Raw genomic sequence first — 16,868 nt, 5'->3', positions numbered from 1 at the left:
GAAGTGAGGATGTGGCTCAGGGGTCGAGTGCCCCTGAATTCAAACCCCACATCTCCCCCACCCTCGCAAAAAAAAAAAAATTAAAAAACAGATTAACAGGAGAAAAAACATATTTAACTATGTATACGTGGAAGTCCTACATAATGTGAGGCTCCAAGAAGGGTCAGAGAATTGCACCTATTGCACCTTACATAGATCCTGAGCTATGGAAAGGAATAAGGGCTTGGGGCTCCTGGTGGGGGGTGCCTTCAGCCACAAGAAGGTAAGGGGAGGAGCTGTGTGGTAGAAAGGGTGATTGATTTTGCCTTGAGGGTGGGAGGACAGGCCTTAAGGACAGTGGGTGCTCTTAATGGATTGTTCTGTTGTAGGAACAGATGAGGCAAGGCTCTGAAGACAGCAGGAAACAGTTTTATTTGGCTGCAGCCAGGTTCAGAGGGCACAGCTTTTGCTGTAATCAATCAATCCCCTGAATCCCGAGTTCAGGGAGTTTCAGAATTTTATACCCAGCATGTAAGGAGGGGATTAGAAGTTCACAGTCGGGGCTGGGGATGTGGCTCAAGCGGTAGCGCGCTCGCCTGGCATGTGTGCGGCCAGGGTTCGATCCTCAGCACCACATACAAACAAAGATGTTGTGTCCGCCAAAAAACTAAAGAATAATTTTTAAAATTCTCTCTCTCTCTCTTAAAAAAAAAAAAAAGAAGTTCACATGAAAGTAGTTTTTTTTCCTTTCACTGTTCTGGGCATGTTAACCCTTCGAGGACAACACCTGAGAAGGGGAGAGCTTCTTCTCCCTTTTCTTTCCTCCCCCTGCCAAATGTTACCATGGAGCCCAGTAGAGCTTATCTGAAAAATGTAGACATCTCTGTGAAGCCCCAGCTCAAGGCCAGAGACCTTGTTTACACATTTCTACAAACTATGGATACATGTTTGTGAAAAACTAGTAAGGGGGTGTCCAGCACCTGGAGTGCTGATTTCTTTCCGGCCAGTGGCCAAGTAAAACAGGGCAACACGAAAATTGGAAGTTTATCTACATTGAACTCTTCTGTAGACTCTTTTGCTGACAGTCCTAAACACAGCCATGGTGAAGATTTCTGGAGAAGCCCAGTTAAGACTTTTCTGTGGACAAAGGGGGTGCCACGACAGTTCCAACAATCAGTCATTTACAATTGATGACATGGCGGCAGTTCCCAGAACAGAGGTGTGCGGGGGCAATAGCACTGGCTGAAGGAGTCACAGGACCAGTCTTGAAATTGAGACTCTAACTTTCAGGGAGAAGAGAGTGGGGACAGAGTGTGTGGGCTCATGGGCTCCCTCTGGGGCAGAGTGGGAGGTAGCTGGGTGGTGGGGAGCTCAGAAGGACTGTTGCAATAGTTAAGGAGAAAGGTAATGAGGCCAGAGGTGGTAGAACCAGAGAGATGAGAGAAATTTCTCCTCACCATGTGCCCCAGGATTGTATGGTCCTGGCCATTTGCAGGCAACATGAGTGAATGAACTACCTGGACCAGGTGACAGACACATGATGATGACAGTGCATGCTGAATGTACACAGCACATACTCTTCCTTCAAGACAGGCTCCCTGTCCTTCTGGCAGACCTTCCCAGGGACTAACCCATCTGCCAGGCACTGTGAGGTGTGCTTTTTAGATAGACACTAGTTGACTTAATCCTCCCAAACTATGATCTCCTTGAAGAGATGAGGAAATTGAGGTTCAATCCAAGGTTAGTCAATTTAGGCAGTGGGCAGATCCAGGGAGCTGGGTTTCACTTCCCCTGGCCTGGTACCCTAAGTGCCTCACCCTAGACATCTGGTCAATGTGCCTTCCAGCCAACTCCTTAAGAAAGTCAAGTCTGGGGGCAAGTGGCCCCAGGTTGGGGTGTCTGCTCTGCACACCCAGAAGGGTGAATGAAGTTCAATGAATACATGCCTTTCCCAACCTCACCTCATACCAACTCCCTGCCATAATTCTGGCCTTTCCCATACTGTCCAGGGAAGTCTGGGGAGGGAGGACAGAGGCCTGGTTTCTGTTGGACTCAGACTTCCCACCTCTGTCCAGTCCACCTTCTTCTCTCCAAGGCCTCAGAAAGGCAGACCCAGTTTCCAGGCCCAACTCTGCTCCTAGATGCATTTGAGGGCCTCAGGTTTTCCACTGGAGAATGGACTGAGGACACCCAAAAGTTCAATATGATGCCCTATGCTTCATGCTTGGGACCATGCAGAGGAAGGCACAGGGTGCTAAGGCCATGGAAAAGGAGATTGGTGGCTCTTTGTGGGCTGGAACTGAAGCTGCATATCCCCTGGGACAGCTGGACCCCTCTGCTTTGCTACTTCCCATTCAGCTGACCAGGGAAAACAACCTCAAAGGGCTCAGGAGAAGCCTGGTAGGAAGGAGTATGTGCCAGGCCACCTCCCCAGCCTCTGGAAGGGAGTGTGCTCTGAACAGCCTGGGGCCCAGATCCTGTGCAGGATGTGGAAAGACAGGCCACCTGATCCAGGCCTGGAGGGGCCAAGGGGCCTGATCTTTGCTTGAATGACACCTATTAGACAGACAGAGCCAGGCTGTTCTCTCCCTCTGTCCCCTAGCTCTGCACCCCTGCCTGCTATCTGTAGCTGCCTTCTCTGGGTGTTCAGCACCTATTTTTTTTCCCTCCCAGTTCTAGGGATTGAACCCAGGGGTGCTCTAACACTGAGCTATGTCCCCAATCCTTTTTTTTTTTTTAATTAAAGATGTTTTTAACATTCTTTATTTTATTTATTTATTTATTTTTAAAGAGAGAGAGAATTTTTTAATATTTATTTTTCAGTTCTCGGCGGACACAACATCTTTGTTTGTATGTAGTGCTGAGGATCGAACCCGGGCCGCACGCATGCCAGGTGAGCATGCTACCGCTTGAGCCACATCCCCAGCCCTATTTTATTTATTTTTATGTGGTGCTACTGCTGAGCCATAACCCCAGTCCCTCCAATCCTTTTTTTTTTTTTTAAGAGAGAGAGAGAATTTTAATTTTTTTTTTTTTTTTTTTTAGTTTTTCGGCGGACACAACATCTTTGTTTGTATGTGGTGCTGAGGATCGAACCCGGGCCACACGCATACTGCTTGAGCCACATCCCCAGCCCCTCCAATCCTTTTTATTTTGGGACAGAGTCTAAGTAACCCACGCTGGTCTCAAACTTGATGGTTCTCCTGCCTCAGCCTCTTGAGTTGCTGGTGTTATAGGCATGTGCCACCTGCCAGGCTCAGTCACTTTCTTGGTGTTTCTTCAATCAGACCTCTCTGGCCCCTCTCCCCTGCCCACTTAGTCTTTGATGTTGCCGAGCTCCAGGGGAGGTGTTTTGATTTTTTCCCTCCTGCTGGGATGTTCTGAGATACTTAATACTTGACCATGTCCTCCCTGCTTCCCCCTGGCCACCTGGCACAGGGAAAGAACATGGAAAGAGGGTAGGATGGGGGACAGGGGGTGTCAGAAGATCTTGGATATATCACTGCATTCCTAACCCTAGAAAGCGGTTAGAGGAGGGGAGGGAGTGGGCTTGTAACACCTGTTTCTTGAGTTTTCAGTTTCCTCTCCCTCTCCTCTTCAGGGAATATCTTGCTAAGACAAATCATTCTTTTTTTTTCTTTTTGTTTTATTCATTTATTTATATGTGGCACGGAGAATTGAACCCAGTGCTTCACACATGTATGGCAAGCATTCTACCACTGAGCCATAACCCCCGCCCTGACAAGTCAATTCTTCTTTCAAGTCATCTCATGTGTGTCCACCATCCAGTCCTCTCCCTGCTGTCCCAGCCCTCCTTGGCCCATTTCTTTTCCGTGAGTATTCTGTAAACCAGGCTACTTCCTCTTCCAAAATGAAACCCCATACCCATTAAGCAATGCCTCCTCACTTCTCCCTCCCACAGCTTCTGGCTCTAATCTGCTTTCTGAGTGGACTTACCTAGTTCATGTAAGTAGAATCATACCATACTTGGCATTTTGTATCTGGTGTCTTTCACTTAGCATAATATTTTGGAAATCCGTCCATGTTGTAGCATGAATCAGCATTCTATTTCTTTTCACGGTTGAATAATATTCCATTGTATGGATAGAACACATTTTGCTATCCTCATCAGCCTGACAACTCTGGATGTTCCACCTTTTGGCTATTGTGCACAGTACTGTTATGAAAACCAGAGTATGAGTACCTGCTTTCAATTCTTTGGGGCATATACTTAGGAATGGAATTGCTGGGGCACATGGTAACTCCGTGTTTAACTTTTTGAGGATGATATGGTGTTTCAACTCTTGAATCTGAATGCCTTTGGGTATCCATCTCTGTCTCTGTTTCCACCTATTTTTGTCTTCTTTCACCCAGCCCGGTTGGACTCATTTACATTATATGGCCCCTGAAAGCATCTGAATTTGCTATCCCTACATTAAAACAAAATCCAAGCCCCCCCCCTAGTGCCCAAATCAGCTGCTGAGAACTAGCTGAAGGCGTCGAGCAAATCTCTTTACCTTTCAGAGTACTATTTTGGCTCAGCCTCAAAAAATGAAAATAGTGCTTACCTGATAGCAGGCGGCAAGGATCAGAGAGGTGATGGACCCAACGAGCCTCTTCCGAAGCTGTTTAGTTCTGGCAAGAGAGAGAAAGGCGGGTGAGGACAGGAGGAACTGGAGAAGGAGGAGCGGGCGAGCTGGCCAGGAGACTTCTGGGGCATCGGCGGTGTTTGAGGCTTCGAACCCACCCGAGTCCGAGCCGGCGTGCCCAGAAGTGGCAGCCGAGCGGTGCACAGCAGCTAAGGGACCCTAGGCCCCAGCAGATCAGTACTGGTCTGTGCGCCCCGACTTGGGGCGGGGCTCAGGTTGGATTACCGGTGGGCGGGCGCTGTCCCCCCGTCCCCGCCCCCCACATCCGGGGGCCGGGGCCGGGGCCGGGGCCGGGCTCAGGGCTTGCCGCGCGCCGGTGAGTCAGGCCGGGTTTTCCCTCCTCCTCCAGGGCAGGCGAGAGAGTGCCGCCGGTCGCGTCCCTTCCTCGCCAATCCGGCTCCGGCGCCTGTCCTCCCGCCCGCCGCCCGCGTTTTCTAGGTGCCTGCCTCTCGGCCGCGCCGGCCCGGCTAGCAGTCTCTGCTGGAATCGGCGCTTCGGAGGAGGGTTCAAATCCGCCCAAAGGAACAGCGGCGCACCCGGGCGCGGAGCGGCGGGCGGCGAGCGCTGCGCCAGCATGGTAAGTGGGGTGCGCTAGGGGCCGGAGGATGGACGCGCGGGGCAGGGAGGGTCGCCGAGTTCTCGCTTTTCGGGTGTCCTTGGCCACATTGCAACCCCTAGCTGGCCGAAGCTCCCGTCTGAAAAATGGGCGGGGATGGCAGCGTGCGGTGTGCGCCCAGGTGTCTTCAGCTCCTGGGCGCGGTGTTGCGCTGGAGAGGCAGGCGGCAGGTTACGCTCTTCTCTGCAACCCCTGTAAACGCGCTTTTCTTGGAACATCGCCCAGGACCCCTGCGCCACCGCTGGGTGGGGCAGGCGCCCTTGGCGAAGAAGTCTGACCTCGGCCTCCGCCCCCTTGCCCAGTGACTCGCGTCAGGCCCCAAGAAGCAGGAGGAAAGAGGAGCGTCCCCCCCCACCTCGCCTCCTAGGTAGCTCGAGGACTTCCAGTGGTTCTGAGGATTCCTTTCCTTCTCCACTGCCTTCCCGGGAACAGTTCTGTGGGGGATGTCAACCTCCTCTTCTCCGCCTTCCCCTCTCACCCGCCCCGCCCCCAGTATTCCTCCTTTCTCCCCCTAGTCCCTTGCCCGGTCCCGGCGATAGCTGCGGACTTGAGGATAGGGAACATTCCTGGGTCTTGGCGATTTGGACACTGTACCAATCCGGGCCAGAGCCTTTGATCAAAGCGAGGGCCAGTCTAGGACCATGTGGAAATTAGGGCTCTAGATATATCCGGAAGGAGACCTGAGACACCCTTACTCCCAGCCCATAGGAAGAGATTGGGCCTGGCCGTCCTGGGGCAGGAGCAGAGGCAAGAGACCATTCTGAGCTCTGTGAGCACCCTCTTTCCAGTGCCTTCCCAGGCAGGACTCCTTTGCCTACTGGCTGCGTGTGGGTGTGTTAAGTGCGAGACTGAATGAATGCCGCCAACCGGCTCCCGCCACCGCCTCTAGCAGCTTCCAGAGCTTAGAGTCCTCATGCCAGCCACACTTCCACTATTTCTTCCTGACCCTCAGGGCCAGGCAGGAGGGATCCTAGGCCAAAGGGACTTCCATCCAAACTAGCCTGATGGCAGATGCCCTTGGGAGAAACAGGCGGGGGTGGGGGGGGAGGGGGCTGGGCAGTCTACATAATACAGCAATGTCCATAGAAGGTGACCCCTGGCTGAGACAGCCTGATGCAGTACAGAAGGCTTTGCCCAGAGAGTTGAGATTGCCTCTCACTGTGGGATTTGGGGCAATTAATTTCCTCTTTCTAGGCTGTAAAGTCCAGATAGGGTCATCACTGCCCTGCCTGCCTCCACTAGCTGTTGTGAAGATGACATGAGATAACAAAGTGGAAGGGCTGAAAAAAACTGTAGTGTGCTGTGCACCTGTGAATGACTGCACAGGTTAGTTGCTTGCAGAGGTCAGCTGCCAGGCTGCGCCTCTTCAAGTGTCTCATGGGGATTGAGTATGCCAGCCTCTCCCATTCCCTCTCCAGGCCCCATCACACACTGCCCCCTCTTTTGGAGCTGGGACATTCCAGTCTCATTCCTTTGGGGCAGCTGCAGACACACCCCTCAGCCTGGCTGATCCTTTAGCAGGTGGTGGGACCCTCCCCTGGGGCCAGGGCTCTGGAAGGCCTAACCCAAGCCAAAGCTGGCAGGACTCACCCATATGGGGGTTGGGATGTGCATGGAGTCAGAGAATCTGGGAAGCCTGTGCACTTTCTCCTATGCAGCTAATCATGACCTTGGATACATTATTTCCCCTTCTGGGCCTCAGTTTCCTCTTCCAAAGTGAGGGATGTCAGTACTCCCCTCGTATGTGCATTTCGAAGAAGGGCTAGTCCTCGGGGTCTGGAGCCGGAATGTCCCACTGCATGTCCTCTCTTCCTTTGCTTTGTGGCCAGGGCAGCACTGTTCTACCAAGGGTTGGTTCAAAAGAGCTGTGCCTCTATGTTCAGGGCTGTCCATGCCATCTGCTAATCTTGGGGGTAAAGTGGGAGGGAAACAGGAGTGAAAAGTCCCTTCTGGAGCCATCTGGGGCCTGTGAAAGATGTTCCTCTAATGACCTAGCCTAAACTCAGCCAGTTGGATGGTGGTGGATTTTTAGCTCTGTGCAGAGATCTGGGCAGGCACAGAAGCCCAGGCACTTCTGCTCTCTTGTCTTTCTGTGCCTAAGTCCCAGGGAGACTGCATGGTACTTGCTGTCTCTCCCGCCCTCCTCCTTCACCAAATCCTCTCCAGCCCCGCCTCACAGCCCTGACCTGAGCAGACATTCCCACGGGCTTCCAAGCAACGCAAGGGAGGAATGTCTGTGTGTTTGGGGGAGGGTGTGGAGGTGGGATGGATCCTTTAGGAAAAGCGATGGTCCCTAGATTGAGACCTAGGCAGAATGGAGTCTTCTTGAAGCAAGGGATTCAATCCTGCTGTGAAGCTGAGAATATAGCTAGAGATGTTACCCAGGAGGGGTGGACAGTGGAGGGTGGGGGCTTAAGGAAAGACAAAGGGAAGGGCACTCTTTGTGCCCTTCAATCTCTGTAGTGCTTCTAATAGTTGGCCTCACACTCCCCATTCAGCATCAGCACACCAACATGTGCATACACATTCCTAGCCAGGTGCGGGGGGGATCCCTCAGTCTTCATGCTGGGTTGTTCCTCTGTTATGTCTGTGTCCTTGAAGGTGCTCAGTGCTATGTGGTGACCTTGTGCATGATACTGTGGCTGTCCTGTGTCCTGTACCATAGGTTTCTCCATGATGAGTGGGGACATTGTGTTCCCTGTGTGTTCATAGGCATTGTTATGGTCCACGGCTACAGCTGCTCCTCTGGACCTGAGACCCTTGCTGGGACGCATAGTGTCAGCCTGTCAGTTATTTATCCCTGAGGACAGAAGTGAGCATTGCCAGGGGAAGGCTTGGTGGTATGGGTTTGGGGTGAGGTGGGCGTATTTGGCTTCACTGCCAATATCCCAATCCCCTAGTCACACTGGACTTAACAATTTGTTCACAAGATCCTTTCACTTCCATTTGACATTGACTGCCATGGTAACCCTAGTAGGAAGGCAGGGCAAGATGTGGAAACTGAGGCATGTCAAAGGGAGATGTATTAGTGCCTAGGGTCCCACAGAGAGAGAAAAGGAGGGGCAGCTGGAGATCAGCTTCTTTGCTGTCCTCTCTCTGAGAAGGAGTGACAGATCAGTGCACCTTTAAATAGAGTACTGTCTTCCTGGGCAGAGGTGTTGTAGCAAGGGGCTGTCAGATGGGGAGGCAAGATGACACACTTTCAGTTCTTTTGGCTGTGGGTGACATTCTGGGTCCCTAGTAGACATTAGGTAGTCATGGAGTTGGAATCTCAGGCATCCTCACCCCAGTAGCTCTGTGACCTTGGACAAGTCACTTCACTTTAATGAGCTCCAGGGACCCTACCTTTAGAAAAGGACATTAACTATGTCACAGGAAGTGCCTTATCACTGAAGGAGCCCAGCACCTGTGATTCCTTAGCTGGATGAATCTCCTGGGGCTGGGGTGTACTGACTCAATCTTGTGCCCCACCTCAGGGCTGGGGTCTGGGAAAAGAAGACTGAGAAGATTATTTTTGCCCAGGGTGTGGTTGAGAGCTGTAGAGTGGGGGTAGGGGACAGGGCCCGCCCTCCTTCTCCCTCTCAGAGAGCTTTGTCTTCCACAAACACAAAACCTGGAAATGGTTAAGGAAGATGGAGCCTCCTAAGGACCATTGTTTTGGGGTAGGAGTGGGTGTCCCGGAAGTATATTGGATGGGTGGTGGGGGACTTTCAGCTGCAGCCTGCCTGCTGGGCATCTGTTCTGGAATGGGAGAAGGGACAATAGGGTAAGAGGCAGAAAAGGAGGCAGTCAAACAAGTTATTTGTATCTGCGTTAGGGTGGGCATTGGGCTGAGCACATGTTCCATTGAGGACCCTAGGTACCCACCCATTTCACCCTCCAGTGTATCAGGCCCAGCACAGGTGGGGATAAGCCTGGTCACTTGGCAGTGTTTGTGTGTGACTAAGCTCTGCTTCAGCCAGCCTGCGTTGACCCTGGCTGCGGGCCAGGCCCTGGACAGGGTGCTTTGTCATGTTATCTCACCCTATCCTTCCAGCATCCCTCTGTGATAAGAGCTATCATTGCCATTGTACATATGCATGAAACCAAGGCTTATAGAGGTTAGGGGCATGGCCAAGGTCACACACCAGTTGGTTCTGCTCTGGGTCAGGATATGGAACCTGTTTGGCCTTGTGGTGGGCTTTGGTGTAATAGCAGCAGCACACAAGGCATAGCAGGGGTCCAGCTGCCCCTTCCCTCTGCCTCCCACCACTGCCCAGACCTGAACACCTGTTCCGGAAAACTCAACCATTGTTCCTCCCTTAGGCCCTTCCTGTTTGTATCGTCATCCTTCCTCCCTGTGGGCCCTTCCTGTTTGTATCCCTCCCACTGTAGCCCCCAGCCCCACCCATGCCAGATGTTTCCCTGAGGGAGCTCTGACCCTTTACTGGAAGAGAGGCTGGACAGGTTATCTCAAGGGAAGGAGAAGAAATAAAGAGTCCATCTGGGGCTGGGAGTGGTGGTGCATGCCTGTAATCCCAGCAGTTTGTAAAGCTGAGACAGGAGGATTGCGGGTTCAAAGCCAGCCTCAGCAAAAGCAAGGTGCCAGGCAACTCAGTGAGACCCTGTTTCTAAATAAAATACAAAATAGGGCTGGGGATGTGGCTCATTGGTTGAGTGCTCCTGAGTTCAATCCCCAGTAGCTCCCCCTGCCCCCCCCCCCCCGCCAAAAAAAAGAGTTCATCTGGGAATTGGAAGGAATATAGAGTCCTTCTGGACTGGTTCGCTATGCTTCCTCCCCATTCAACAAATTTGGTCGGGACCTTGGCAGAAGAGTTAGCAAGGTTAGGGTCAGACAGCCTGAGTCCATCCTCTATTAGCTCTTTGCTGGCCTGGTCTCGAGAGGTGGGCCCTTGTCCTACTGCTTGAGGTCTTCCTCCCACCATACCCACTTATCATGCTTCCACATTGCACACAGGACGCTACTGGAGCTGTCCCTTTGGTGTTCCAATTGAATGTTAGATGAGCAGGAGGCTTTGGGACCTGAACCCCTTTCTCTTGCCAGTTTGGGAGTCATGTCCTGACATTGTCTCTGATTCCTACCCACATCTGCCTCTCTTGGGCCTGGGCAGGTAGAAGAGCTGGCAGATGACAAGTGCCTGGTTTTAGGGAATCTGGGGATTTGGGTAGTGAGTGCTCACCTGCTCCTAATGGAACCTCCTGATTCCCCGAAGCAGCTTCCTGTGCCCTGTTGAAACTTCATGGCCACAGCCCCAGGCCCTGCTGGCATTGCCATGGGCAGCGTGGGCAGCCTGTTGGAACGTCAGGACTTCTCCCCTGAAGAGCTTCGGGCAGCACTTGCTGGGTCTCGAGGCTCTCGCCAACCTGATGGACTCCTCCGGAAAGGTTTGGGCCAGCGTGAGCTCCTTAGCTATCTGCACCTTCCCAAGAAGGATGGCAAGACCACCAAGCGGGCACCTCGGAATGAGACTGCTGACTATGCTACCCTCTACTACCGGGAACATCCTCGGGCTGGTGACTTTAGCAAGACTTCACTGCCTGAGCGGGGTCGCTTTGACAAGGTGTGTCTCTGCTGATGTCCTTTATGTGGCACAGGGAAGTTGGAGATGGGCAGCTTGGGGCCTCCTTGGAGACCCAGTTGCTAGGATGGGATGAAGGTTGGATGGGCTAAGATGTGGAAAGCCTGCCGTAGACTGGCTTGAACCTTGGTTAATTCCTCCTGGTGGCATGTGCCCCATGTTCTCACAGAGGATTCCCAGGGGCTGCAGGAGCATCAGGAGGGTAGAGCAGAGTTTACCATACTCACAGACCTCGCTCACACCTGCCCTCTCTTTTTGGCAGTGCCGCATCCGCCCATCAGTGTTCAAGCCTACAGCAGGTACCGGGAAAGGCTTCCTCTCCATGCAGAGCCTGGCTGCCCACAAGGGTCAGAAGCTGTGGCGCAGCAATGGTAGTCTGCACACGCTGGCCTGCCACCCACCCCTGAGTCCAGGGCCCAGGGCCAGCCAGGCTCGTGCACAACTGTTGCATGCCCTCAGCCTGGATGAGGGTGGCCCTGAGCCTGAGCCCAGCTTGTCTGATTCCTCCAGTGGGGGCAGTTTTGGCCGCAGTCCTGGCACAGGCCCCAGCCCCTTCAGCTCTTCCCTAGGCCACATTAACCACCTTGGAGGCTCCCTGGACCGGGCCTCAAGGAGCCCCAAGGAGGCTGGGCCATTGGCTGTGCTGAGCTGCCTGCCTGAGCCACCGCCCCCCTATGAATTCTCCTGCTCCACTGCAGAGGAGGTGGTAGCCCTGCTGCCTGAGACCTGTGAGGATCTCAAGAGGGACCTTGGAGACCAGGATGGCTCCAACCCCTTCACACAGGTAAGTGAGCCCCATCCTAGGGTCCTATTCTTCTGTCCCTTGGCATTGGTGTATGAGCCAGACTGAGCGACCCCAGATGGTTCACCCACATGTTTCTGGGAAACACTGGGTGTGGTAGCATACACCTGTAGTCCCAGGTATTTGGAGGGAGGAGGCAGGAGGATCTTGAGTTCAGGGCCAGCCTGCGTGGCCAAAACAGTAAGACCCTGTCTCAAAAAGAGGGAGTGGAGATGTCTTGACTTCTGTCTTCCAATAACTGCCCAAGGAGTTATTGGTGGAGGAAGTGTTAGGGTGGTGGTGAGCTATGGGAGCACAGGTGGATTGCATCCAAGGGGCGGAGCCTTGTGGAAATCTAGGCATGGTTGGTCAACCCTACTGTGAACCTCTTTCTCGTGACAGGTGCTAGAGGAGCGCCAGCGGTTGTGGTTATCTGAGTTGAAGCGCTTGTACGTGGAGCGGCTGCATGAGGTGGCTCAGAAAGCTGAGCGCAGCGAGCGCAACCTCCAGCTGCAGTTATTCATGGCTCAGCAGGAACAGCGACGGCTGCGCAAGGAGCTCCGGGCTCAACAGGGCCTGACCTCTGAGCCTCGTCCCCCAGGTCCAGTTCCAGAGGCCGACTCCAGCAGCCGGCCAGAGGAGGAAGCCCGATGGGAGGTGAGAGACCGCCAGGGACTCAGAAACACCCATCCCCACTGCCCTGGTCCCATTCTCCATTTCCCCTCCCTCAACCAGCTCCCCACACCTTGGAGCATCTGGGTCTTCAAGGAGGCCCCAAGCTGCTTTGCTTGGCCCTTGTTCATCCTGTGTCCCCCCATCTCCCAGGTGTGCCAGAAGACCGCAGAGATTAGTCTCTTGAAGCAGCAACTGCGGGAAGCCCAGGCAGAGCTGGCACAGAAACTGGCTGAGATATTTAGTCTGAAGACGCAACTTCGGGGCTTCCGGGCACAAGCCCAGGCTCAGGACGCAGAGCTGGCCAGGTTGCGTGAGACTGTGCGCAGCTTACAGGAACAGGCTCCTCGGGAGGAAGCCCCAGGCAGCTGTGAAACCGATGACTGCAAGAGCAGAGGGCTGCTGGGGGAGGCTGGAGGTAGTGAGGCTGGAGGTGGTGCTGAACAGCTGCGTGCAGAGCTACTGCAAGAACGGCTCCGGGGCCAGGAGCAGGCACTGCGTTTTGAGCAGGAACGGAGGACTTGGCAGGAAGAGAAGGAGCGGGTGCTGCGCTACCAGCGGGAGATCCAGGGGGGCTACATGGACATGTACCGTCGTAATCAGGCACTGGAGCAGGAGCTACGGGCACTACGGGAGCCCCCCACGCCCTGGAGTCCTCGACTTGAGTCCTCCAAGATCTGAGGCCAGCAGAGCAAACTGACAGCAGATGCACTGTCCAAGATGCCCTGAGACAGCCGACCCCTCTCTTTCACTGGTCTGGGGCAGAATGTGCAGAGGCCAACCCAGGGATGGGAGGCTCCCAAGAGGAAGGATCCAGGGGGCGCAATGGGCAGGATAAGGTGCTGGCTACAGAGCCAGGGCTAGACCCTTCTGGCAGAGAAGCACCCAAGCAGGGCCCAGCCCTGCTCCCTGGAGTGGGTGTGGCCCAATGAAGGAGGTTAGAGAATCCAGAGGCACCAATAGGGAAGGGCAGGTGTAAGGGAGGGTGGCTAGAGAGCTGGGCTGAGGCCTTCCTTAATGGAAGGAAGCTGGGATGGAAACATTGGCCTCCTCCAGAATAAAACCACCTTTTCTTTGAGGAGGCCCAGGGTGATGTATTGAGCCTGCCCTTACCAGAGTCCAGTTTTGTGGATAGTCAGGGTTGGGAGTTGACCTGGCCTGTAGCTCCTTTCATGGTCATGGTTATTGGGAGGTGTGCCCTGTGCCTGTCTGTGAAGCTGCTGATCATATGTGTTGGAGAGTGGAGGCATCCTATTTCCTTGCTCTAGTACCACACAGTTCCTTAGCTGCTGTGTGGGCTGAAATTCCTTTCTTTAGCACCAGTGGATTTTTCAGAAGGAACAATACTAGGGAACTACAAAAAAACAAAAGGGCGAGTCAAAAGGCATTTCAAGGATATGAAATGTTCCTTTTGGTGGAAAGTCTGGGCCCTGGTTGCCCAGGCCTCTGCTGGATTGGGGCCAGCCTAAGACAGCATCCTGTGGGGGCATCCAAAAGCTCCTGTGAGCTCTACCTCTTCTGGAGCCCACCTCCTATCTTTCTGTCCAGCTGTGGTGTGCCTCTCTCTTCATGGGTGGGTGAGGGGGAGGTTTAGGAAGGTGCAGAGAAGCTTGGCAGGGAAAGCTTGTGGGTTATTTGGTACTCCATGTAGCCAGACATGGTGGTGTACACCTCTAATCCCGGCGCCTCAGAAGGGTGAGGCAAGAGGATCCGGAAGGAATGGAACATTTCCCCATAAGCAATGGAAGGCTATTGGGTATTTTTAGGTAGGAGTGAGATTTGATCTAATTTGTATTCTGGAAAGTTCTTTCTTGAAGAAGCATCCCCACACTTCCCACCTCTGTTCTTTACCTGGCCTTGGAACTGTCAGTCCTCTTGCACTCCTGCTGATGGTCTCAGGTTCTCGAAAACCCACAGCTACCCCAGTCCCTCAGCAGTCTTGGGACTTTGCTCCCCTCCAGGTGGTGACCTGGTGCAAGTGGAGTCTTCCCTATCTTTTGAGAGAAGCTCAGCTTATTACACATGTATCATTGGAGTGGCTACCATGCATCTAGTGCTTACTGTTTCTCTGGTTGGACCCTTGAGCTTGGGGCCACAGGGTGAATTTGATGTGCTTCCTGCTTAAGGGTAGCTAGCACATAGTCATCTGCCCTCCAATCCTTGTTCACGTAGGGCCACTCAGGGAGACCTCTTAGAAGTACTCCATGTAGCCAGACATGGTGGTGTACACCTCTAATCCCGGCGCCTCAGAAGGGTGAGGCAAGAGGATCACAAGTTCAAAGCCAACTGTAGCAACTTGGTGAGGCCCTAAGCTGTCTCAAAAAATAAAAGGGCTGGGGATGTGGCTCAGTGATTAAGCACACTTGGGTTCAAATCACAGTACTCCTCCTGCCCCCAAATAAAAAGTACTTCATGTAGAAACCCAGGCTGCTCCCTTTGGCTGACCCTTGGTCTTCCCATGCTATTCCTGACATGCCCCCCCATCAGGCCCAGTAGGTGGATCCTGATTGTAGAGTTTGCTGGAGTGTGGACTACATCCCAGCCTCCTTGGGAATTGTGGCACATGAGTTGATGGGCCCCGCCTTTTTTGGGGCCATGAGTGTAGTGTGTGACTTGTCTGGGGGTGCTGTGTTTATGGCCCTGTGAATGGCAGATGTGTTTGTGGGTGGTGGGTGTGCCCAAGGAGGTGTGTTTGGGGCACCTGGCCTCCAAAAGCCAGCTCCTGAATTGGAGGCTGGGAAAGCTGCTTCCTGGCTCTCCCTCTGCCAGGAATCAGCTCCACTGGCCGGGCCTGGGTCAATCCTGTGTCCAGGACGGAGCCCTGAGCCTAACTAAGACCCATTTAGGTCCACTCCTGAGCTCAGGTCTAATGCCTGAGGAGGGAAAGGTGAAGTATCTGGGTTAGGCAGGCCAGTCCCCACAGATCTTAGGGTATTCCTATTTCATAGGCCCCTCTAAATCCAGATCTCTGGGCCAATGGACCCCCGGAGGTTTTCCCACTTCCTGGACCTGCATGTTGGCTTGAAGCCTAGATTACTTCCTCCCTGTGACCAGGAGCTGGTTAGGCTGGGTCCCCACGTGTCCAAGAGTGGCTGGGGCCCACCTTTTGGTATACCAGCTCTGCAGAACAGCTCTCCACCCAGTAATTAGGGAGCTGGGCCGGCCAGTACAGCCAGCGGGGAGTGGGTGGGCGGTACCAAAACTTGGCAGCAGTGCCAGAAACCAAGGCCAGGCCCAGAAGAAGGGGGAGGGTGCCGGAGAGCTAAAGCTGGGGTGTCTCAAAACCAGATACCGGTTAGTTCATCCGTGCTGGGCAAACCAGTTCCCTGGTTCCCAGGTAGGCTGAGTGGCTCTGGGGCCAGCTGATCACAAGTGTCACTGTCACTATCATCGTCACTGTTATGGCTACTGCTTTGGGGAAGCCCCTCCCTTCTACTTCTGGCTGGGCCCTCAGCTGCTCTCAGGCTCAGCTTTCCCCTGGAATCCCCTTCCCCAGCTGATCTGACCTAGGCAGCCAGATCTGCACTGTGCTCTCTGCCTCTGATCCACACTTTCTAGCAGCTCTCTGGGCCCCTAACCCCTCACGGAAGGTCTCTGACTCTGGTCTCCAGGATCCCTGATAGCAGTGCCCCTTCCAACCTCAGTGAACTCCAGAGTTTGACTTAGCCCTCTGGCATTCTACCTCATTCTGCAGGTGATCCTGGACTGAAAGACTTGCAAGGAGGGACAGACACAGGGAGGGGAGGCAGGGCACCATTTTGGAGCTACCTGGAGGGTGGAAGAAAGAAGTGAGGGTTTGAGTAAGTTCTGGACCGGGCCAGGGAGGCAGAGAATCAGCTGTCTTCCTGGGCTGCCTCCTGGTGTCCGTCATTGCACACAGAATGCAGGAAGTGCTCAGGTCTTGCTTTCTCAAGGAAGTCCTTCCTGGACTATCCACCTCCTCTGCAGTGCTTACACGTCCATATGTCTCTCCATCAGCTCTTTGCAAGCTGCTATATTTCTTGGTTTTTCTCTGTCTCCAATGAGCTGAGGGTATTGCCAGAGCAGATCAGTGTCTTCCATTCCCGCCCCCTCAAGCCCACTCTGGTTCCAGCCCCAAAAGGCACTTGGAGAGATGTAGAAGCAGGGTGACCAGAGCCCTCCCCTGAGTAGGAAGGCTTTGAGGTGAGAGAGTGGGGAAGATAGGGAAGGCTCTAACTCTGAGCTAATTGTGGATACCCGTTCTGTGCCAAGTCTATGTCAAGCATGGAGTTCCAGAGCTAGGTACTATTCATTCTATAGAGGTGTTTGAGGGCCTCCCTCTGGGCCAGATGTCATTCTCAGGTGAGTAAGCCATACTAACAAAGTTCCCTGCCCTTTTGACATTTGTTTGTAGAGGAGGGAGACAGTGTGTGTTCATACTGTTGAAGGTCATTCCAGATAGTGACCAGGTTCAGACAGGAGATGAAGAAGACAGAGGAGAATTCAAAAGAGCTCAGATACACTGACACAGGACAACAGGGGCCTCCTTGTCATCAAACAAGTGAGCCAAACATGGAAAAAGGGAGCATGAAAATACATTTCTCTGAGACTGGAGAGATGTAGATTTTAGG

At 53.5% G+C, this 16,868-nt stretch overlaps 1 protein-coding gene and 1 long non-coding RNA gene across 7 annotated transcripts in view; one reads left to right on the top strand and one right to left on the bottom strand.

The window, feature by feature from the left end:
* The window catches only part of LOC110599166 (uncharacterized), a 34,830-nt gene extending 29,983 nt beyond the window's left edge, over positions 1–4,847 (bottom strand). For all 5 annotated transcript variants that reach the window (XR_013425020.1, XR_013425021.1, XR_013425026.1 and 2 more), the window contains exon 1: positions 4,548–4,847. This is a non-coding gene — a long non-coding RNA (uncharacterized LOC110599166). The remainder of the gene's footprint in view (positions 1–4,547) is intronic.
* N4bp3 (NEDD4 binding protein 3) lies at positions 4,826–14,697 on the top strand. Of its 2 annotated transcripts, none has more exons than XM_005335735.5 (5): positions 4,826–5,205; positions 10,461–10,805; positions 11,086–11,607; positions 12,007–12,261; positions 12,430–14,697. In XM_005335735.5, the coding sequence occupies exons 2-5, from the start codon at positions 10,485–10,487 to the stop codon at positions 12,955–12,957; spliced, it is 1,626 nt and encodes a 541-aa protein (XP_005335792.2). In that variant the 5' UTR covers positions 4,826–5,205; positions 10,461–10,484; the 3' UTR covers positions 12,958–14,697. The 2 variants fall into 2 exon arrangements, with proteins under 2 accessions (XP_005335792.2, XP_021589236.2); XM_021733561.3 differs by having other exon boundaries at positions 10,458–10,805.
* The last annotated feature ends 2,171 nt before the right edge of the window (positions 14,698–16,868 follow it).

The sequence above is a fragment of the Ictidomys tridecemlineatus genome, chromosome 1, assembly GCF_052094955.1.
Source record: "Ictidomys tridecemlineatus isolate mIctTri1 chromosome 1, mIctTri1.hap1, whole genome shotgun sequence".
In the NCBI taxonomy this organism is placed as follows: Eukaryota; Metazoa; Chordata; class Mammalia; order Rodentia; family Sciuridae; genus Ictidomys; species Ictidomys tridecemlineatus.
Note: the sequence above shows the minus strand (reverse complement) of the source record. Positions and strands in the feature narration are given on the sequence as shown.